The sequence below is a fragment of the Neomonachus schauinslandi genome, chromosome 6 (assembly GCF_002201575.2).
Source record: "Neomonachus schauinslandi chromosome 6, ASM220157v2, whole genome shotgun sequence".
Lineage (NCBI taxonomy): Eukaryota > Metazoa > Chordata > Mammalia > Carnivora > Phocidae > Neomonachus > Neomonachus schauinslandi.
Window position 1 is genome coordinate 101723145 of NC_058408.1, and position 25117 is coordinate 101748261.

Below are 25117 nucleotides of genomic sequence, written 5' to 3' on the forward strand. Positions count from 1 at the left end.
TGGAAAAAAATGTTAAAACTTTGATAAAGGACACAGATGATCTGAGGATATGGAAAGGCCTTCCACATACTTGGATAGAATGGTTTAATAACATAAAGATGTTAATTATCCCTAAAATTATTTGTAAGTTCAGTAGGGTCCAAATAAAAATTGCAACTAGATTGTTTATGTATTTGATAAACACTATAAAATCCATATGGATAAATAAAGATCCATGAATAGGTAAGTCAGGTATAAAAAGGCAAGTAAATGGGAGAACCTGGTATACCAGATATTAAGCCATACTACAACACCACAGCAATAAAAAGAATACAATATTGTTTTAAGATCAGACCAGTAAGACAGAATAAAAAGCTTGGAGACATATACCTTAAATTAAAACAGGGAGTAGGAGACCTGGATTTCGTCTCCTCTCAGGAATTCAGCTGGATAGGGATCAAACCATTCTGAACACCTACAAACCCAACAGGAGATCGAAGAAAAGAATAGCAACAACTCTCTGAACAGAAAAGCGACCACTTTCTGGAAGGTAGGACGTGCAGAGAAGTGAATCCCAGGCGATATTCGGGAGGATAGACGGCAGGGGAGGGGCCTCCGTCCACCACTTCTGGCAAGTGATAGAGCCGTGGAGCACAAAATCGGAACTTTTAGAAGTCGGCTCCGCTGAGGGATGTCACTCCGGTGGCTAAGCGGGGGGTGGAACCCTCGTGGGACAGTGTGGTCTCAGGACCCTCGGGGTCACAGAAAGACTGGGGGTGCCTGAGTGCGGCAGAGCTCCCGGGGATAGGAGCAGGGAAGCCGGCTGCAGAGACGGAACCAAGGCGCGGGCTCCCAGCTCGGGATTGCCATAAACCGTGATCCGCGGTACACTCAGGCCACTGCTCCTCCAGCAGGGACCCAACAAGCGGCAGATCCAGGGAGACTCCCCTTCCTCCCCCGGGAGGAGCGGTGTGGGAGCGCACCGCAGGGATCTGCTGGGTTTGGAGACTCCACACGGGGTCAGGTGCCAGAGATAGAAACGCGCGGTCACAGGCCTGGTGAACACGGAGTGTGGCCGGAGACCGGGGAGACGGGAGTGACTGGCAGCTTTTCTCTGGGGGCACACTGAGGAGCAGGGGCCTCCGAGTTCTCAGCTCCTCTGGGGCAGAGATTGGGAGGCTGCCATTTTCACTCCCAGCCTCCAAAGCTGTACGGAAAGCTTGCAGGGAACAAAAGCTCCGGAGAGCAAACCCAAGCAGATTACTTAGCCCAGACTGGGCAAGGGCAGGGCAATTCTGCCTCCGGCAAAGACATTTGGAAACCACAGCAACAGGCCCCTCCCCCAGAACATCAGCGAGAACAGCCAGCCAAGACCAAGTTTACTGATCAATGAGAACGGCAGAACTCCAGCGCTAGGGAAATAATGCACATAGAATTCATGGCTTTTTTACCATGATTCTTTAGTCTTTCAAAGTTAAATTTTTTTTTAACTGTCTTTTTTTTGTTGTTTTTGAATTTTTCTTTTTCCATTTTTCAACCAACATCTTATCACTCCCTTTTTTAAAAAACATTTTTATTTTTCATTTTTAGAGTCATATTCTATCCCTTCATAGTAGTTACCTGTATTTTTGGCATATATATATAAGTTGTTCTCTCTTTAAAATTTTGAGATAGTTTCTTCCAGCAGATCAAAATATACCCTAAATCTCTAGTGTATGGTTTTTTTCTACTCCCCTGCCTGATCACATTCTCTCCCTTTTTTTTCTTTTTCTTTTTTTTTGATCCTCTTCTTTCTTTTTTCAAACAACTTCTTATCAATTCCTTGTATAAAATTTTTTATAATTTCCATCTTTACAGTCATATTCCATCCCTTCATCATATCAACCCTTATTTTTGTACATATATAAGTTTTTCTTTCTTTAAAATTTTGGGAGGCACGTTCTTCTACCAGACCAAAATACACCCAAAATCTAGTGTGTGGCACTGATCTATATACCAGCCTGATCATATTTGATCACATTCTGTTTTTGTTTTGTTTTGTTTTCTTCTGTTTTTGTTTGTTTTTATCTTTATCTTTTTCTTTTTCTTTTTTTTCTTCTTCTTTTTCTTTTTTCTCTCTTTTCCTTTCTTTTCCCACTGCTTCAGGTCTTTTCTGATTTGTTTAGAGTATATTTTCTGGGGACGTTGTTACCCTGCTAGCACTTTGTTCTCTCATTAATCAATTCTCCTCTGCACAAAATGACAAGACGGAAAAAATCACCTCAACAAAAAGAACAAGAGGTAGTACCGACTGCCAGGGACCTACTCAATACAGACATTAGTACAATGTCAGATCTAGAGTTCAGAATCATCACTTTAAAGATATAGCTGGGCTTGAAAAAAGCATGGAAGTTATTAGAGAAACCCTTTCTGGAGAAGTAAAAGAACTAAAATCTAACCAAGTCGAAATCAAAAAGGCTATTAATGAGGTGCAATCAAATATGGGGGCACTAACTGCTAGGATAACTGAGGCAGAAGAGAGAATCAGTGATATAGAGGACCAAATGATGGAAAATAAAGAAGCTGAGAAAAAGAGAGATAAACAACTACTGGATCACGAGGGCAGAATTCGAGAGATAAGCGATACCATAAGACAAAACAACTTTAGAATAACTGGGATCCCAGAAGAAGAAGAAAGAAAGAGAGGGGCAGAAGGTATATTGGAGCAAATTACAGCAGAGAATTTCCCTAATTTGGGGAAGGAAACAGGCATCAAAATCCAGGAAGCACAGAGAACCCCTCTCAAAATCAATAAAAATAGGTCAACACCCCGACATCTAATAGTAAAACTTACGAGTCTCAGAGACAAAGAGAAAATCCTGAAAGCAGCTTGGGAGAAGAGATATGTAACCTACAATGCTAGAAACATTAGATTGGCAACAGACCTATCCACAGAGACCTGGCAGGCCAGAAAGGACTGGCAGGATATATTCAGAGCACTAAATGAGAAAAATATGCAGCCAAGAATACTATATCCAGCTAGGCTGTCATTGAAAATTGAAGGAGAGATAAAAAGCTTCCAGGACAAACAAAAACTAAAGGAATTTGCAAACACGAAACCGGCCCTACAAGAAATCTTGAAAGGGGTCCTCTAAGCAGAGAGCCTAAAAGCAACATAGACCAGAAAGGAACACAGACAATATACAGTAACAGTCACCTTACAGGAAATACAATGGCACTAAATTCCTATCTTTCAATAGTTACCCTGAATGTAAATGGGCTAAATGCCCCAATCAAAAGACACAGGCTATCAAAAAACAAGACCCATCGATATGCTGTCTGCAAGAGACTCATTTTAGACCCAAAGACACCCCCAGATTTAAAGTGAGAGGGTGGAAAACCATTTACCATGCTAATGGACACCAAAAGAAAGCTGGGGTGGCAATCCTTATATCAGACAAATTAGATTTTAAACCAAAGACTGTAATAAGAGATGAGGAAGGACACTATATCCTACTTAAAGGGTCTATCCAACAAGAAGATCTAACAATTGTAAATATCTATGCCCCTAGCATGGGAGCAGCCAATTATATAAGCCAATTAATAACAAAAGCAAAGAAACACATCGACAACAATACAATAATAGTGGGGGACTTTAACACTCCTCTCACTGAAATGGACAGATCGTCTAAGCAAAAGATCAACAAGAAAATAAAGACTTTAAATGACACACTGGACCAAATGGACTTCACAGACATATTCAGAACATTCCATCCCAAAGCAATGGAATACACATTCTTCTCTAGTGCCCATGGAACATTCTCCAGAATAGATCACATCCTAGGTCATAAATCAGGTCCCAACCGGTACCAAAAGATTGGGATCATTCCCTGCCTATTTTCAGACCACAGTGCTTTGAAACTAGAACTCAATCACAAGAGGAAAGTCGAAAAGAACTCAAATACATGGAGGCTAAAGAGCATCCTACTGAAGAATGAATGGGTCAACCAGGAAATTAAAGAAGAATTTTAAAAATTCATGGAAACCAATGAAAATGAAAACACAACTATTCAAAATCTTTGGGATGCAGCAAAGGCAGTCCTAAGAGGAAAGTATATAGCAATACAAGCCTTTCTCAAGAAACAAGAAAGGTCTCAAGTACACAACCTAACCCTATACCTAAAGGAGCTGGAGAAAGAACAGCAAGTAAAGCCTAAACCCAGCAGGAGAAGAGAAATAGTAAAGATCAGAGCAGAAATCAATGAAATAGAAACCAAAAGAACAGTAGAACAGATCAACGAAACTAGGAGCTGGTTTTTTGAAAGAATTAACAAGATTGATAAACCCCTGGCCAGACTTATCAAAAAGAAAAGAGAAATTATCCAAATCAACAAAATCATGAATGAAAGAGGAGAGATCACAACCAACACCAAAGAAATACAAACAATTATAAGAACATATTATGAGCAACTCTACGCCAGCAAATTAGATAACCTGGAAGAAATGGATGCATTCCTAGAGATGTATCAACTACCAAAACTGAACCAGGAGGAAATAGAAAACCTGAACAGACCTATAACCACTAAGGAAATTGAAGCAGTCATCAAAAATCTCCCAACAAACAAAAGCCCAGGGCCAGATGGCTTCCCAGGGGAATTCTACCAAACATTTAAAGAAGAATGAATACCTATTCTTCTGAAACTGTTCCAAAAAATAGAAATGGAAGGAAAACTTCCAAACTCGTTTTATGAGGCCAGCATTACCTTGATCCCAAAACCAGACAAAGACCCCATTAAAAAGGAGAACTACAGACCAATATCCCTGATGAACATGGATGCAAAAATTCTCACCAAAATACTAGCCAACAGGATCCAACAGTACATTAAAAGGATTATTCACCACGACCAAGTGGGATTTATCCCTGGGCTGCAAGGTTAGTTCAACATCCGCAAATCAATCAACGTGATACAATACATCAACAAAAGAAGGAACAAGAATCATATGATCCTCTCAATAGATGCAGAAAAGGCATTTGACAAAGTACAGCATCGTTTCTTGATCAAAACTCTTCAGAGTATAGGCATAGAGGGTACATACCTCAATATCATAAAAGCCATTTATGAAAAACCTACAGCAAATATCATTCTCAATGGGGAAAAACTGAGAGCTTTTCCCCTAAGGTCAGGAACATGGCAGGGATGTCCACTATCACCACTGCTATTCAACATAGTATTGGAAGTCCTAGCCACAGCAATCAGACAACAAAAAGAAATAAAAGGCATCCAAATCGGCAAAGAAGAAGTCAAACTCTCCCTCTTTGCAGACGATATGATACTTTATGTGGAAAACCCCAAAGACTCCACCCCAAAACTGCTAGAACTCATACAGGAATTCAGTAAAGTGGCAAGATATAAAATCAATGCACAGAAGTCAGTGGCATTCCTATACACCAACAACAAGACAGAAGAAAGAGAAATTAAGGAGTCGATCCCATTTACAATTGCACCCAAAACCATAAGATACCTAGGAATAAATCTAACCAAAGAGGCAAAGGATCTGTACTCAGAAAACTATAAAATACTCATGAAAGAAATTGAGGAAGACACAAAGAAATGGAAAAACGTGCCATGCTCATGGATTGGAAGAACAAATATTGTGAAGATGTCAATGCTACCTAGAGCAATCTACACATTCAATGCAATCCCCATCAAAATACCATCCACTTTTTTCAAAGAAATGGAACAAATAATCCTAAAATTTGTATGGAACCAGAAAAGACCCTGCATAGCCAGAGGAATGTTGAAAAAGAAAAGCAAAGCTGGCGGCATCACAATTCCGGACTTCCAGCTCTATTACAAAGCTGTCATGATCAAGACAGTATGGTACTGGCACAAAAACAGACACATAGATCAATGGAACAGAATAGAGAGCCCAGAAATGGACCCTCAACTCTATGGTCAACTCATCTTTGACAAAGCAGGAAAGAATGTCCAATGGAAAAAAGACAGTCTCTTCAACAAATGGTGTTGGGAAAATTGGATAGCCACATGCAGAAGAATGAAACTGGACCATTTCCTTACACCACACACAAAAATAGACTCCAAATGGTTGAAAGACCTAAATGTGAGACAGGAGTCCATCAAAATCCTAAAGGAGAATACAGACAGCAACCTCTTCGACCTCAGCCGAAGCAACTTCTTCCTAGAAACATCGCCAAAGGAACCAAAAGACAACGGACAGAATGGGCGAAGATATTTGCAAATGACATATCAGATAAAGGGCTAGTATCCAAAATCTCTAAAGAACTCATCAAACTCAACACCCAAAGAACAAAGAATCCAATCAAGAAATGGGCAGAAGACATGAACAGACATTTTTCCAAAGAAGACATCCAAATGGCCAAGAGACACATGAAAAAGTGCTCAACATCGCTCGGCATCAGGGAAATCCAAATCAAAACCTCAATGAGATACCACCTCACACCCGATAGAATGGCTAAAATTAACAAGTCAGGAAATGACAGATGTTGGCGGGGATGTGGAGAAAGGGGAACCCTCCTACACTGTTGGTGGGAATGCAAGCTGGTGCAGCCACTCTGGAAAACAGTATGGAGGTTCCTCAAAAAGTTGAAAATAGAGCTACCATATGATCCAGCAATTGCAGTACTGGGTATTTACCCCAAAGATACAAAAGTAGGGATCCAAAGGGGTACGTGCACCCCAATGTTTATGGCAGCAATGTCCACAATAGCCAAATGTGGAAATAGCCAAGATGTCCATCGACAGATGAATGGATAAAGAAGATGTGGTACATATATACAATGGAATATTATGCAGCCATCAAAAGGAATGAGATCTTGCCATTTGCAACGACGTGGATGGAACTGGAGGGTATTATGCTGAGCGAAATAAGTCAAACAGAGAAAGACATGTATCATATGACCTCACTGATATGAAGAATTCTTAATCACAGGAAACAAACTGAGGGTTGCTGGAGTGGGGGATGGGGTGGGAGGGATGGGGTGACTGGGTGATAGACACTGGGGAGGGTATGTGCTCTGGTAAGCGCTGTGAATTGTGCAAGACTGTTGAATCTCAGATCTGTACCTCTGAAACAAATAATGCAATATATGTTAAGAGAAAAAAAAAAAGAAGAAGGTAGCAGGAGGGGAAGAATGAAGGGGGGGAAATCGGAGTGGTAGACAAACCATGAGAGATGATGGACTCTGAAAAACAAACTGAGGGTTCTAGAGGGGAGAGGGGTGGGGGGATGGGTTAGCCTGGTGATGGGTATTGAGGGGGGCACGTTCTGCATGGAGCACTGGGTGTTATGCACAAACAATGAATCATGGAACACTACATCTAAAACTAATGATGTAATGTATGGGGATTAACATAACAATAAAAAAATTAAAAAAAAAATTAAAACAGAAAAGACAGTTGTTTAATAGACAATTTTGAGAAAACTAGATCCCTCTATGGAGAAAAACAAAACTGGATGCTTACTTAGCATCACTTTCAAGGATGGAATCCAAACAAATAAACATAAACATAAATAAACATAAACATAAATAAACATAAAACTAAGATTATAAAGTTACAAGAAATGTGACTTGAGGCAAGAACAATTAAAACAAAACTCCAAAGACATAAAACTACAAAGGATATAGGAGAGTTGAACATATAATCAACTAATTCAACCTAACTAAAATTCTACAGAACACTCAACAGCAGCAGAATACACAATCTTTTCAAGTGAATATGGAACATTTATCAAGATAGATCACATGCTGGACCACAGAACAAGTCAAAATAAATTTAAAAGGATTCAAATCATACAAACTGTGTTTTCTAGCCACAGTGAAATTAAATTATAGATAAAAAACAAAGATATCTTTGGGTGCCTGGGTGGCTCAGAGGGTTAAGCATCTGCCTTCAGCTCAGGTCATGATCGTAGGGTCCTGGGATCAAGCCCCACATCGGGCTTCCTGCTCAGGGGGCGTCTGCTTCTCCCTCATCCTCTGCCTCTGTTCCTCTCCCTGCTTGTGCTCTCTCTTTCTCTCCCTCAAATAAATAAATAAAATCTTTAATGAAAAGATATCTGGAAAAATCCCCATATATTTAGAAAATTAAAAGCATATAAAATTAAGTCAGGTAACAACAGATGTTGAGAAGGATGCAGAGAAAGGGGAACCTTTTTACACTATTGGTGGGAATACAAGCTGGTACAGCCACTCTGGAAAAAACAGTATGGAGGTTCCTCAAAAAGTTGAAAATAGAGCTACCCTATGACCCAGCAATTGCACTGCTGGTATTTAACCCAAAGATACAAATGTAATGATCCAAAGGGGCACCTGCACCCCAATGTTTATAGAAGCAATGTCCACAACAGCCAAACTATGGAAAGAGCCCAGATGTCCAACGACAGATGAATGGATAAAGAAGATGTGGTATATATATACAACGGAATATTACTCAGCCATCAAAAAAATGAAATCTTGCCATTTGCAATGACATGGATGGAACTAGAGGGTATTATGCTAAGCGAAATAAGTCAATCAGAGAAAGACAAGTATCATATGATATCACTGATATGAGGAATTTGAGAAACAAGACAGAGGATCATAGGGGAAGGGAGGGAAAAATGAAACAAGATGAAACCAGAGAGGGAGACAAACCATCAGAGACTCTTAATCTCAGGAAACAAACTGAGGGTTGCTGGACTGGAGGGGGATGGGAGGGATGGGGTGGCTGGGTGATGGACATTGGGGAGGGTATATACTATGGTGAGTGCTGTGAATTATGTAAGACTGATGAATCACAGACCTATACCTCTGAAACAAATAATACATTATATGTTAATAAAAAAAAAGGAAAAGAATCACAAGAGAGGGATTGAGAGTGTTGGAAAAGAAAGTGAAGAGAAAATGAAAGAAATTTACTCTGCTACAATGATACCCCTCTTGTGGGAATATAGAAACAGATTCTCTAAGATTCAAAAACCTGAATAGCAACAATAAAAGCTTTAGACTTTCAATCATATGAATGAGGAATTATTTAGAAGGAGTCTTTCCTGGTATCCCTGGGACAACTCAAAACTCCCATCTACTGACTCATTTGACAATTATTTACTACCTAATGTGTGCCATGTCCTATTCATAAGGCCAGTAATTTTCCCAATAGCCACTCATCATCTCCATTTCCTGGTCCTACCTGCTGGGGCTTCCACCTTCATTGCTGTTGCAGAAGAACCATTAGTGATTCCCCAAGGGCCTAAACTGGATTCTTCTGCTTTCCCTCCTTCTTCAACGTACTCAACAATACCAGTGATCCTCTGCTTCATTACTTGTGCCTGAAGCATTCGTGCCTGAAGTTGTTTGAAGGCTTCATGAAATGCCATTTCCATTCGAATATCATTGTTTTGAATTTCATAGTACAAACCTGAAGAAAGAAAGATGCTGCAATAAATGTGACTGGTTTTCCACCATCATAAACTGAAGAACTGCAACATTTCACTTCTATTTCCCATATTTTTACCAAAGTTTAAGAACTATATGATGAGCCATTAAAGAATGAAAAGAGAAAGGGAGAATCTTATAATGGAAGAAAACACATTCATATCGCAGGAAAATACCATACCAAGTAAAGTCCAGGCTACAACATTAGTTGGTTCCAAGCAAGTAGCATCCTCAAAGAAAATTTCTGCCTGCTCATAGTTCTCCATCAGGACAGCCAGGACACCACACAGCAACAAGCTGAGAAGAGACCACCAACATGATTAACAACATGGTCCCATGTCACAGTCATGGAACTAAGACAATTTCATATAGAAGTTTATCTGCTCCCACTCATTCTTCAACTCCCTTCCACCCATACCTTTGGATATGATTCTGGTTGAGGGAAAGGGCTTTCCGAAAACACTCCTGTGCTTTGATGTTGTCCTCAGTTAGGAGACAGAAGGCACCATAGTCCAGCCAGTGTTCCAGGTTCTGGGGCTCACGGACCAACCTCTATCACATGAAGCATCAGGAGGACCAAGTTTATTGTAACACTAGGTCATAATTTTTATACACATAACACCATAAATACTATAAGTTGTATGAAAGTAGAAACTGTCATTTTTTTTTATTTACCACTGAATTCTGAATGTCTAGAACAGTCACTATTCTGGCTCATAGCATGTGAATAAATACTTATTGGAATAATTTTAAAACTAAATCTTCAAGTCATTCCTTCTTAGTGTTGATGCTATGGTCACCAGAAGCTCCTCTAATTACGTGGAAACCTAGATTCATTTTATAGTTCATTTTAAAGAGTCACATATAATAATTTCTGTCATGGTCTTGAGATAGCAAATATAAGTTTAAGTACAAATATGTAAAACAAGCATCTCATAATGAGTGAAAACTACAAAACATTGCTGAAAGAAATTAAAGATGACATAAACAAATGGAAACACATCTTATGTACATGGATTGAAAGACTTATTATTATTAAAATGTTAATACTGCCCAAAGCAATTTACAGATTCAATACAATCTCTATCAAAATCCCAATATTTTTTTTGCAGCAATAGGAAAAAACATCCTAAAATTTACATGGATTCTCAAGGGACCCTGAATAGCCAAAACAATCTTGAAAAAGAACAAAACTGGAGGACTCATACTTCCTAGTTTCAAAACTTACAAAGCTATAGTAATCTGTGTGGTGCTGGTATCAAGACAAATACATAGAACAATGGAATGGAATAGAGAGCCCAGGAATAAACCCTCACATATACGGTCAAATGTTTTTTGACAAAGAGGCCAAGACCATTCAATATGTAAGGACAGTCTTTTCAGCAAATGGTGCTAGGAAAACAGGATATCCACATCTGCATGTAAAATAATGAAGTTGGACCCTTACTTAATGCCAGATACAAAAAATAACTCAAAATGGCTGTATAATATTCCATTGTATATATATACCACATCTTCTTTATCCATTCGTCTGTTGATGGACATCTTGGCTCTTTCCATAGTTTGGCTATTGTGGACATTGCCATGGATGGAACTAGAGGGTATTATGCTAAGCAAAATAAGTCAATCAGAGAAAGACGTGTATCATATGATCTCACTGATATGAGGAATTCTTAATCTCAGGAAACAAACTGAGGGTTGCTAGAGTGGTGGGGGTTGGGAGGGATGGGGTGGCTGGGTGATAGACATTGGGGAGGGTATGTGCTATGGTGAGCACTGTGAATTGTGTAAGACTGTTTAATCATAGACCTGTACCTCTGAAACAAATAATACATTATACGTTAAAAAAAAAAAAAAAGAAGATCGTAGGAAGGGAAAAATGAAGGGGGGGAAATTGGAGGGGGAGACGAACCATGAGAGACTATGGACTCCTGGAAACAAACTGAGGGTTCTAGAGGGGAGGGGGGTGGGGGGATGGGTTAGCCTGGTGATGAATATTAAAGAGGGCATGTATTGAATGGAGCACTGGGTGTTATACACAAACAATGAATCATGGAACACTACATCAAAAACTAACGATGTAATGTATGGTGATTAACATAACATAATAAAATAAAATTTAAAAAAATAAATCAAAATGGATCAAAGACCTAGATGTAAGACCTAAAACCATAACATTTTGAGAAGAAAACAGCGCAGTAGCTTCATGATTCTGGATATGGCAATGATTTCTTGGATATGATACCAAAGGCACAGTTAACAAAAGAAGAAATAGACAAATTGGGTTTCATCAGAAACTTTAAAAAAGTTTTATACATCAAAAGAAACTATCAACAGAGTAAAGAGGTAACTCACAGAATGGGAGAAAATATTTGCAAATCATATACCTATACCTGGTAAGAGGTTAATATTCAAAATATGTAAAGAACTACTAAAACTTAACAACAAACAACAAACTGGCTCAAAAGTGGGCAAAGGACTTAAATAGACATTTCTCTGAAGATCTACAAATGGCCAAAATGCATGGGAAAAGATGCTCAACATCACTAGTCATCAGGGAATCAAACCACAGTGAAATACCACCTCACACCCATGAGGAGAGCCACCGTCAACAAAACAGAAAATGTACATAGAGGCGTTACTCATAACAGCTAGAAAGTACAAGCAACCTAAGTGCCCCTGACAGATGAATGGATAAGCAAAATGTGGTCTATACATACAATGGAATATTATTCAGCCTTAAAAAGGAAGAAAATGCTGACACATGCTACAACATGGATGAAGGACACACGCCAAGTGAAATAAGCCAGTCACAAAAGGACAAACATATTTATATAGACTGAGGTTTTGAAGTTGTTGTAGTCTAAATGTTCCTCTGTCAATTAATTTAGAATTTGGAATATATTTTCCTATTTAAAAAGTATAAATGTGAAAAGATGTTCAAAATCACCAGTCATTAGAAAAATGCAAAATAAAATCACGATGAGATACCCCTTCACACCCTTTAGAATGGCTATAATTTTTTAAAAGATGTATAATAATAAGAATTAGTGAGAATATGGAAAAAATGAAACCCTCATTTATTGCTGGTGGGAATGTAAAACAGTATAACCTCTTGGAAAACAGTTGGGCATTTCCTCAAAAAGTTAAGCATAGAGTTACCATATCACCCAGGAGTTCCACTCCTAGGTATACACCCAAGAGAACTAAAAATATAGGTCCATACAAAACTTAAACACTTTATTTATGAATGTTCATAGCAGCATTATCCATAATAGCCAAAAAGTAGAAAGCCATCAAATACCCACACCTGATGAACAAATAAACAAAATGTGCTATATCTATACAATGGAATGTTATTGAGCCATAAAAAGGAATAAAATACTAATACATGCTATGACATGAATGACTTTTAAAAACATTATGCTAAGTGAAAGAAGGTAGTCACAAAAGACCACATATTGTATGATTCTATTTATACATGTATGTTATACATTTATACTATATGTTAACATACAGTGTTATATTCATTTTAGGTACACAATATAATAATTCAACAATTTATACCAGTAGTCCGTGCTCATCATGATTAAGTGTACTCTCCAACCGCTTTATCTGTTTCACCCATCCCCCCATCCACCTCCCTTCTGGCAACCACCAGTTTGTCCTCTTTATTTAAGAGTTGTTTTTTTGTCTTTTTTTCTTTGTTCTTCTGTTTTGTTTCTTAAGTTCCACGTGTGAATGAAATCATATAGACTTGTCTTTCTCTGACTTACTTCACTTGGCATTATACCCTCTAGGTCCATCCATATTGTTGCAAATGGCAAGAGCTTATTCTTTTTTATGGCTGAATATATATATATACCACATTTTCTTTATTCATCTATTGGTGGACACTTGGGTTGCTTTTATATCTTGGCTATTGTAAATAATGTTGCAGTAAACATAGAGGTGTATATATCTTTTCAAATTAGTGTTTTCATTTTCGTTGGTGATACTGCATTTATATAAGCTGTCTACAACAGGCAAATCTATATATAAAGTAAACTAGTGGTTGCCTTGGGCTAGTGGTAAAGAGGAATGAGAAGTGATTGCTAATAGGCACAAGGTTTCTTTTTGGGGTAGTGCAAATGCTCTAAAATTAGATTGTAGTATTACTATGAACCTACAACTGCTCTTTAAAAAGTCTATTAAAAATTAGGGGCACCTGGCTGGCTCAGTGGAGGAGCATGTGACTCTTGATCTTGGGGTCATGAGTTCAAGCCCCATGTTGGGTATAGAGATTAATAAAAATTTTTGTAAGGGTGCCTGGGTGGCTCAGTCAGTCGAGTGTCTGCCTTAGATCAGGTCATGATCCCAGTGTCCTGGGATCAAGCCCCGTGTCAGGTTCCCTGGGAGCCTGCTTTTCCCTCTGCCCCTCCCCCCACTCATGTTCTCTCTTGCTGTCTCTCTCTCAAATGAATAAATATTTTTTAAAAATTTTTTTGTAAAAATTAGATTGTGGTGATGGTTTCACAATTCTGTAAGTAAACTAAATGCCACTGTACACTTTATATTCATTTTTTATTGAAGTATGGTTGACATACAATATTATATTTTTTTTAAAGATTTTTTTTTTTAATTTGACAGAGAGAGAGAGTATAAGCAGGGGGAGCGGCAGGCAGAGGGAGAGGGAGAGGGAGAAGCAAGCTCCCACTCAGCAGGGAGCCCAATGCAGGGCTTGATCCCAGGACCCCAGGATCATGACCTGAGCCAAAGGCAGACACTTAACCGTCCGAGCCACCCAGGTGCCCACAATATTGTATTTTTTTCAGATGTACAACATAGTGATTTGACAATTATATGCATCACAAAATCACAAAACTACACTCACCACAAGTGTAGTTACCATCTGTCACCATACAAAATTATTATATATTCCTTATGCTATACTTCTCATATTTATTTATTTATTTTATAACTGGAAGTTTGTACCTCTTCATCCCCTTCACCTATTTTGCCCATTCCTCCACCCCCACACAACTCAACACCAAAAAACCAAATAATACGATTGAAAATGGATAGAGAGGGGCGCCTGGGTGGCTCAGCTGGTTAAGCATCTGCCTTCTGCTCTGGTCATGATCCCAGAGTCCTGCCATCTGCAGAGCAGAGAGCCTATTTCTCCCTCTCCCTCTGCCCTCCCTCCCCCAGCTTGTGTGCTCTCTCTCTCTCAAATAAATAAAATAAAATCTTTTAAAACAATGGACAGAGGCGGCGGCGGCCATATATACAATGGAATATTACTCGGACATCAGAAAGGATGAATACCCAACTTTTACATCAACATGGATGGAACTGGAGGAGATTATGCTAAGTGAAATAAGTCAAGCAGAGAAAGTCAATTATCATATGGTTTCACTTATTTGTGGAACATAAGGAATAGCATGGAGGACATTAGGAGAAGGAAGGGAAAAATGAAGGGGGGGAAATCAGAGGGAGAGACGAACCATGAGAGACTATGGACTCCTGGAAACAAACTGAGGGTTTTAGAGGGGAGGGGGTTGGGGGGATGGGTTAGCCCGGTGATGGGTATTAAGGAGGGCACGTATTGCATGGAGTACTGGGTGTTATACACAAACAATGAATCATGGAACACTACATCAAAAACAAATGATGTACTGTATGGTGACTAACATAATATAATTAAAAAAAAAACAATTCTGAAACTATGTTTAGATTTCATCAGTTTGAAACTTCAGAAATTAAAGTCTGACTCTGTGGAAAAAAATTAAAAAATAAAAAATAAATAAAAACAATAGACAGAGGACCTGAACAGACATTTTTTGAAAAAAGACATACAGGTGTCCAGCAGACACATGAAAATATACTCAACATCACTAATTATCAGGGAAATGCAAATCAAAACCACAATGAGGTATCACTTCACACAAGTTAGAATGGCTAGTATCAAAAAGACGAGAAATAACAAGTGTTGGTGAGGATGTAGAGAAAAAGGAACCCTTGTGCACTGTTGGTGGGAATGTAAATTGGTGCAGCCACCGTGGAAAACAGTATGGAGGTTCTTCAAAAAATTAAAAATAGAAATACTGTACAACCCAGTAATTCCACTTCTGGGCATTTACTCAAAGAAAACCAAAACAGTAATTTGAAAAGATATGCACCACTATGTTTATCGAAACATCATTTACAATAGCCAAGATACGGAAGCAACCTAAGTATCCATTGACAGATGAATGGTATAAAGAAAATGTGGTATACATATGCAATGGAATATTATTCAGCCATAAAAAAGAATGACACCTAGGGGCGCCTGGGTAGCTCAGTCGTTAAGCGTCTGCCTTCAGCCCAGGTCATGATCCCAGGGTCCTGGGATCAAGCCCCGCATCAGGCTCTCTGCTCAGTGGGGAGCCTGCTTCTCCCTCTCCCACTCCCTCTGCTCATGTTCCTGCTCTCACTATCTCTCTCTCTGTCAAATAAATAAATAAAATCTTAAAAAAAAAAAAAAAAAGAATGACATCTTGCCATTTACAACATGGATGGACCTAGAAGGTAATACACTAAGTGAAATAAGTCAGACAGAAAAAGATGAATACCATATTATTTCATTTATATGTGGAAACTAAAAAACAAAACAAACAAACAACAACAAAAAAAAACAGAAATGAACTCATAAATATAGAAAACTGGTGGTTGCCAAAGGAAGGAGTGGAAGGATGGGCAAAATAGGTGAAGGGGATTAAGATGTACAAACTGCCAGTTTTAAAATAAGTCACAGGGATGAGAAGTACAGCATAGGGAATATTGTCAATAATATTGTAATAACTTGTATGGTGACAGATACTAAGTATGCTTATTGTGGTAAGCATTTCATAACATATATAATTGTCAAATCACTATACCTGAAACTAATATAATATATATTGTATTCAACTATACTTCAATTTAAAAAAAGAATGTTATATAAATGACATTATACAGTACATAACCTTTTGACAGTGGCTTCTTTCACTCAGTATAATGCCTTTGAGATTCATTCAAGTTGTTGTATTAGTAGTTCATTTCTTTTCTTGCTGAATAGTATTTCATTATATGGATAAACCATAGTTTGCTCATTTATTCACCCTTTAAAGAACATTTGAGTTGTTTCTGGTTTGAGCAATTATGAATAAAGTTGCTATAAGCATTCATGTACATAAGATTATACTTCTTTAAGGTAAATACCCAGGAGTAGGTCATATGGTAAATGGGTAAGAAACTGCCAAACTATTTTTCAGAGTTGCTTTATCATTATGCATTTCCTCTAGCAAAGTATGAGGGTTCCAATTCCTTTGTATCCTCACCAGCACCTCATATTGTCACCATTTTTCATCTTAGTAATTCTAATAAATTGTAGTGGCACCTTATTGTGGTTTGAATTTGCCTTCCCTAATGGTTAATGATGTTGAACATTTTTTCATGTTCTTATTTATCATATTTATGTCCTCTTTAGTGAAATACCTGTTCAAATCATTCACCCATTTTTATTTAGTTGTTTTTCTATTGTTGAATCTTGGGAGTTCTTTTTTTTATTATTATTATGTTATGTTAGTCACCATACATCACTAGTTTTTGATGTGGTGATCCATGATCCATTGTTGTCGAATAACACCCAGTGCTCCATGCAGTACATGCCCTCCTTAATACCCATCACCGGGCTAACCCATCCCCCCACCCCCCTCCCCTCTAAAACCCTGTTTGTTTCTCAGAGTCCATAGTCTCTCATGGTTCATCTCTCCCTCTGATTCCCCCCTTTCATTTTTCCCTTCCTTCTCCTAATGTCCTCCATGCTATACCTTATGTTCCACAAATAAGTGAAACCATATGATAATTGATTTTCTCTGCTTGACTTATTTCGCTTAGCATAATCTCCTCCAGTTCCATCCATGTTGATGTAAAAGTTGGGTATTCATCCTTTCTGATGGCTGAGTAATACTCCATTGTATATATGGACCACATCTTCTTTATCCATTCATCTGTTGAAGGGCATCTCGGCTCTTTCCACAGTTTGGCTATTGCAGACATTGCTGCTATGAACATTGGGGTGCATATGGCCCTTCTTTTCACTATATCTGTGTCTTTGGGGTAAATACCCAGGAGAGCAATTGCTGGGTCATAGGGTAGCTCTATTTTTAAATTTTTGAGGAACCTGCACACTGTTTTCCAAAGTGGCTGTACCAACTTGCATTCCCACCAACAGTGTAAGAGGGTTCCCCTTTCTCCACAACCTCTCCAACATTTGTTGTTTCTTTCCCTGTCCATTTTTGCCATTCTAACTGGTGTAAGGTGGTATCTCAGTGCGGTTTTGATTTGAATTTCCCTGATGGCTAATGATGATGAACATTTTTTCATGTGTCTGTTACCCATTTGTATGTCTTCTTCAGAGAAGTGTCTTTTCATGTCTTCTGCCCATTTTTTGACTTGATTATTTGTTTTTTGGGTGTTGAGTTTGAGAAGTTCTTTATAGATCTTGGATACCAGCCCTTTATCTGTAGTGTCATTTGCAAATATCTTCTCCCATTCTGTGGGTTGCCTCTTGGTTTTGTTGACTGTTTCCTTTGCTGTGCAGAAGTTTTTTTATCTTGATGAAGTCCCAAAAGTTCATTTTTCTTCTGTTTCACTAGCTTTGGGAGATGTATCTTGAAAGAAGTTGCTGTGGCCGATGTCAAAGAGGTTACTGCCTATGTTCTCCTCTAGGATTTTGATGGATTCCTGTCTCACATTGAGGTCTTTCATCCATTTTGAGTTAGAGAATGGTTGAGTTTCATTCTTCTGCATGTGGCTCTCCAATTTTCCCAGCACCACTTATTGAAGAGACTGTCTTTTTTCCATTGCATGTTTTTTCCTGCTTTGTCAAAGATTATTTGACCATAGAGTTGAGGGTCCATATCTGGGCTCTCTATTCTGTTCAATTGGTCTATATGTCTGTTTTTATGCCAGTACCATGCTGTCTTGGTGATCACTGCTTTGTAATATAGCTTGAAATTGGGCAAGTGATCAAAAACTTCCCAAAAAACAGAGTCCAGGGCCTGATGGATTCCCTGGAGAATTCTACCAAACATTCAATGAAGAAATAATACCTATTCTACTGAAGCTGTTTCAAAAAATAGAAACAGAAGGAAAGCTTCCAGACTCATTCTATGAGGCCAGCATTACCTTAATCCCCAAACCAGGCAAAGACCCCATCAAAAAGGAGAATTTCAGACCAATATCCCTGATGAGTATGGATTCCAAAATCCTCAACAAAATCCTAGCTAATAGGATCCAACAATACATTAAAAGGATCATCCACCACGACCAAGTGGGATTTATCCCCGGGATACAAGGGTGGTTCAACATTCGCAAATCAACCAATGTGATAGAACACATTAATAAGAGGAGGGAGAAGAACCATATAGTCCTCTCAATTGATGCAGAAAAAGCATTTGACAAAATACAGCATCCTTTCCTGATTAAAACTCTTCAGAGTATAGGGATAGAGGGAACATTCCTCAAGTTCATAAAATCCATCTATGAAAAACCCACAGTGAATATCATCCTCAATGGGGAAAAGCTGAGAGCCTTTCCCTTAAGATCAGGAACATGACAAGGATGCCACTATTGTTCAACATAGTACTAAAGGCCTAGCCACAGCAATCAGACAACAAAAAGAAATAAAAGGTATTCAAATTGGCAAAGAAGAAGTCAAACTCTCTCTTTTCACAGATGACATGATACTTTATGTGGAAAACCCAAAAGACTCCACCCCCAAATTACTAGAACTCATACAGCAATTCAGTAATGTGGCAGGATAAAAAATCAATGCACAGAAATCAGTTGCTTTCTTATACACTAACAATGCAACTGTAGAAAGAGAAATTAGAGAAACAATTCCATTTACAATAGCACCAAAAACCATAAGATACCTTGGAATAAACCTAACCAAAGAGGTAAAGGATCTATACTCTAGGAACTACAGAACAGTCATGAAAGAAATTGAAGAAGACACAAAAAGATGGAAAAACATTCCATGCTCATGGATCGGAAGAATAAACATTGTTAAAATGTCTATGCTACCCAGAGCAATCTATACCTTCAGTGCCATCCCCATCAAAATTCCAATGACATTTTTCAAAGTGCTGGAACAAACAATCCTAAAATTTGTATGGAATCAGAAAAGACCCCAAATTGCGAAGGAAATGTTGAAAAAGAAAACAAAGCTGGGGGAGTCTTGGGAGTTCTTAATATTCTGGATACAAATCCTTTGTCATATATGTTTTGCAGATATTTTTTCCTAGTCCGTACCTTTTCTTTCTTTTTTTTTTAAAAGATTTTATTTATTTATTTCAGAGAGAGAATGAGAGAGAGCACATGAGAGGGGGGAGGGGCAGAGGGAGAAGCAGACTCCCTGCCGAGCAGGGAGCCCGATGCGGCACTCGATCCTGGGACTCCAGGATCATGAACTGAGCCGAAGGCAGTCGCTTAACCAACTGAGCCACCCAGGCGCCCTAGTCCATACCTTTTCTTTTCTTTCTCTTAATAGTATCTTTTACAGAGCACACATTTTTAATTTTTTTCCAATAAAAATTAGAAGGATTTTTAATTTTCAAGTCCTTTGAGAAAGCAAAACTAATGCAACACAAATTGAAAGATCTAATTAATAAATTTAACAACAAGCCTAAGTAATTTTGTACATAAATTAACCCATTTATTATAGGCTATCAATGTTTCAAATGGTGGAGCTTCTACCGATCTTTCAACTCCTTCAGTCGTCTTGACGGCAGACTTTACTGTGAGGGCAGAAGTGGTGTTGTAGGTCCAGGCACCATCAGCGACGGTTTTCATGCAGGAGCCACAATGCCAGATCCCCACAGATAGTCTTTTCATCTTGGTTTTGCCACGGAAGGAGCAAGGATACTTGGCATGCTGGCTTATTTCAATCTTCTTCACCGTTTTCCTGAGGGAGGCACCATAACGGTCCTGTATTTTCACCCATGATTCCGACCTTCTTGGTGCGTTTAGCCATGTCTCCCACAAACTAGATCTGAGCCCAGAGAGCACACATTTTTAATTTTGGTGAAGTTCCATTTATCCTATTTTTCTTTTATGATCATGCTTTTGTGTCATGTCCAAGATCTCTTTACCTAAACTCCAGGTCATGAAGACTTTGTCCTTTGTTTACTTCTAAAATTTTTATAGTTTTATGTTTTACATTCAGATCTATGGTTCATTTTAAGTTGATTTTTTTTTTTAAGTAGGCTCCACATCCAGCCTGGAGCCCAGCATGGGGCTTGAATTCACAACACTGAGATCAAGACCTGATCAAGATCAAGAGTTGGATGCTCAACTAACTGAGCCACCTAGGTGCCCCTTAAGTTGATTTTTTATACAGTGTTTGAGGTTTAAGTCAAAGTTTTTTGTTTTGGGGTTTTTGGTTTTTTTTTTTGCATATGGATGACCAACAGTTCTAATACCATTTTTTTTTAAAGACTGGCTTTTCTCTATTGAATTTCCTTTATACCTCTGTCAAAAATATAATGGTCTTATTTATGTGGACCTATTTTTAGACTCTATTTTATTGACTTATGTGTCTATCCTTCTGTCAGTCCTGTTGGGTTTTAAATAATTAAAAACTATTTGTTATACCCATATTATACAAATAATAGTAACAACTACCACTGGGAAGACATTTAATTACCTCTTCATAATACACTGCTGCCATTTCAAAGTTCTCATTGACTTCTGCTTCAAATGCAAAGAGTCGAAGCTGTTCACTGCTTGTATAAATGGTTGAAACAGCGCCCTGGGTATCATCTGGCATGGTCTTGACAACATCAAGATGTTAAACAAAACAAAGCAATTACAAGTAGAGAGTCTTATAAGAATAAACTAGACGTGAGACCCCAGTTATGAGGTTGAAAATGCTATTGGGGTTTCTTATAGTCTTGCCAATAATAGTAAGAGTGAGAATGAACCAAGAGAGAAATATCAAGGGTGAAAGAGAAGCTCAGGTATCTGAATACCAACAATCTAAGCTCACAGAAGTGAGTAAAAATTAATTTGGGCAGAACTGTTCTCCTCAACCCTCAGGGAAGTCAAAATCTCTAAGTAAGCCTCCTTCTACCTCAAACAGCTTCCTACATTTTCTCTAGTGTATGGGACAAATATTATCATTTTCAGTTGCCATGACATGAAGAAGGTTGGCAAGCACTAGCTAGAGTCTTCAAACATCAAAAAAAACAGGAGATTAAGGGTAAAGCTTTGGAAGTTGTTTCTGTAGTTTTAGTGAGATATGTAAGCAAATCCCAAAAAGGAAACATTTTAGAAATAGCCAGAAAGGTAGGAGAAAACCCAGAAAAATATTATACCCTATGTACCCATCCAGGAAAGCAGTTCTGGTATAATAAGTAATCTCCTGGATCAGAAGCTATTGCCAAGGAAGATCGCCCCAAATTCTTTAATTAGAAGTAAAAAAATTATCAGTGACATTAACAAGTAGAGTTGTTAAGGGATGTAGAGAGCAAAGCTAAATTTGAGATGGGCCAAAGAGAGCTCCTGATCATGGATTAATGCCTCTGTTCTTTGTTATTTTTAATTTTGATGATCTTGACCTCCAAATCCCTCCAGCAACACACTTCATTGCCCAAACCAGAAATACTCTACCTCTAATATCCCACTCCCAGAATCTGCGTTACAAGCCTTCAGTCTTTTTGTCACTTAATCCCCTGAAAACTGCTCTCTGATTTCATTTCCTTCATTTCCAATATGCCTATCTTTCCCAATGGGTAAGCCTGGACCACATGATCATCCACTCATACTACTCTCCCACCAGCACACTCAGGTTCCAGGCATCCTTGTCCTTCTCCTGCACTTGGTTTGAAGACTCCCAAATTAAAACAATCCTACTATCTGACTTCTTCATTCTTAGACAAGAGCTGCTAACAGGTCCTGAGGAAAACTGCATACACAAAGAAATATCTGAGCTGCCACAGATTCTTTGGCAGTCAGCCTTAGCTGGAGGCCTTTCATACTCTCCGCAATCTATGTAGTTGTCCTTGTTCAACAACATATTCCATTATGCTATGATGCAGTATCTAAATTTTCTTCTCTTTCTTCAGGCTTTTATTCAAACATTATTCCCTTCACTGTCAGTAAAGACATTACTTCACAGAGGAAATGGAAATCATTAGGCCAGAAATCCCTCAACTTATGAACCCCACATTGGAAGAGTTTATTTCTGCATCCATTGTATCTCTTTCTTTTCAGTCTGAGGAAGAAGCATCACATCCTTCTCTGTTCTTGATCCCTTCCCACTTGTATATACCCTGGCTTGCCATCAATTATTCTCTCTTTCCTTCTATTTTCAATTTCTTCCCATCTGCTGACTCCTTTTCCCAAACCTATGGACATGCTAAAGGCATCACCAGCTTAAAAAGAAAATCTTTATAATTTCTAGCTTCTACTTTCCCCCTCCTTCCTTTCATCTTCCAACTTATTGAATTTATATTCTCCTGCTTCCTAATCACTCATTTACTCCATAATTCATTATAATTTGAATCCATTCCATTAGCTCACTGATATTACTATGTAAAAGTTAATAACCACCTTATTTTCAGATTCAATGAAAACTTTCAAATTTTGTGTTTTTCCCCCAGTTTTATTGAGATATAATTGATATACATCACTGTGTAAGTTTAAGGCATACAGCATAATGGTTTGACAGACATGTATTGTAAAATAATTACCACAATAAGTTTAGTTAGTATGCATCATCTCAAATGGACACAATAAAAAGAAAAAAAAGAAAAATTTTTTCTTGTGATAAGAACTCTTAGGATTTACTCTCTTAACAACTTTCACATATATCATACAACAGTGTTAACTCTAGTCATCATGCTGTACATTACATCCCTAGTACTTGTTCATCTTGTAACTTGAGGTTTATACCTTTTGACCACCTTTTTCCAATTCCCCCTCCCCATGAACTACTAGGAATATTTGACATTGTTGACTACTTTTTCTTCTTAAAATTCTCTTCCCTTAGCTTCTGTGATACCACTGTCTTCTGGCTCTTCTGCCTTTTTAACAATTCACTTATCTCCTTCATTAATTCTTTTACTCATCCATCCCTTAAATGCTGGTGTTTGATAGGGTTCCACTGACAGCTCACTTCTCTCTCAACTCATGTTTTTCTCAGCATCTTCATCTATGACCATAGTTTAACTAGCATCTACAGGCATATTGTCTTTTATTGAGCTTTACAGATATTGTTTTTTGGTTTTTTGGTTTTTTTACAAATTGAAGGTTTGTGGCAACTCTGTGTCAAGCAAGTCTATTGGTGCCATTTTCTAATAGCATTTGCTCACTTTGTATCTCTGTGTCACAGCTGGGTAATCGTCAAAATAATTCAAGCTTTTTCATTGTTAATTATATTCGTTATGGTGATCTGTGATCTCAGGTTAGGACTCACTGAAAGCTCAATGATGGTTAGCATTTTTTAGCAATACAGTATTTTTTAACTAAGGTATGTACATTGTTTTTCTAGACATAATGCTATTGCACACATAATAGACTACAGTATAGTGTAAACTTTATATACACTGGGAAACCAAAAAATTCATTTGACTTGCTTTATTGTGATATTTGCTTTACTGTGGTGGTCTGGAACCAAACTGTCAATATCTCCAAGGTATGCCTATATATACTCATGGCTCCCCAAATCTCATCTACAGCTCGGATCTCTCTCTTGAGAAAAACCTCATAAGAACCAATGTTCAAAAGTGATTTCAACATCACCTGCCTCCTACCAAATTCACTTGTGTTGTATTTCTTGTCCTGGTTAATGGTACTACCAGCTACCCAGTCATTGAGCCTTAAACTTAAGAATCTTTGACCCCTTTATTACTACATTAATAACCAGTTAACACCACCAGTTTCACCACATCTAACCCACCTGACATACTGCTACGAGTGTTTTTCATAAAATGTGGATCTGATCATATTATTCCACTTATAAAATAATTAAATTTATTGCTTCCAAATGCTAATAAGGGAAAAAGTCAAAACTTCTTTGTGTGGCATATAAGGCTTCCATCCACATTCTCAATCCCCCTACCTGGAACTGATCCCTGGCTTCACCTCCTACTTCTATGTCCCTTAACCACTTCAACCTCTGCTCCTAAACTATATGCAGTTTCTGTATATGCCATACACTTCCAAGCTTCCCAGCTTTTGTGATATTCCCTATGACTCAAATGCTCTGAAACATCTCCCTGGAGAACTTTTTAGCCTTCAGGCTCAAGCCACAGCTCTTCTGTGAATCCTTTCCTGACAGGTCTCAGGGTGAAGTTGATCACTCTTTCTTTAGGCATCCCCTAACCTGCTCTACCATGGACACATCCCTATCACAGCACTTACCTCGCCCTACTGCACTTATTTGTATTTGACGTCTCTCTCCTCTACTAGACAGGGACTCCTTGGGGGCACAAGGCAACAGTAATTACTATCTCATGCTCAATTCTCAAGAGAATTTATCCAAATCATCTGTGCCCAAGGTGGGATTGTTTTCTTAATCCTAGGATATCAGATACTCCTCACCTTCCTCTTCCAGAAAGGCTGGACAAGGTGAAAGAAAAAGTAATGGTGACAGAGAAGAAAACAACAGTAAAGGAAAAAAACATAGAATAG

The 25117-nt window shown here is 38.3% G+C and overlaps 1 protein-coding gene across 2 annotated transcripts in view; it reads right to left on the minus strand.

The window, feature by feature from the left end:
* CFAP70 (cilia and flagella associated protein 70) overlaps positions 1–25117 on the minus strand; it is a 118632-nt gene that overhangs the window by 21565 nt on the left and 71950 nt on the right. For both annotated transcript variants that reach the window (XM_021699560.1, XM_021699559.1), the window contains 4 exons: positions 21129–21254; positions 9834–9967; positions 9597–9712; positions 9171–9398 (listed from right to left, as the gene is read on the minus strand). In XM_021699560.1, coding sequence (XP_021555235.1) covers positions 9171–9398; positions 9597–9712; positions 9834–9967; positions 21129–21254 — 604 coding nt within the window. The remainder of the gene's footprint in view (positions 1–9170; positions 9399–9596; positions 9713–9833; positions 9968–21128; positions 21255–25117) is intronic.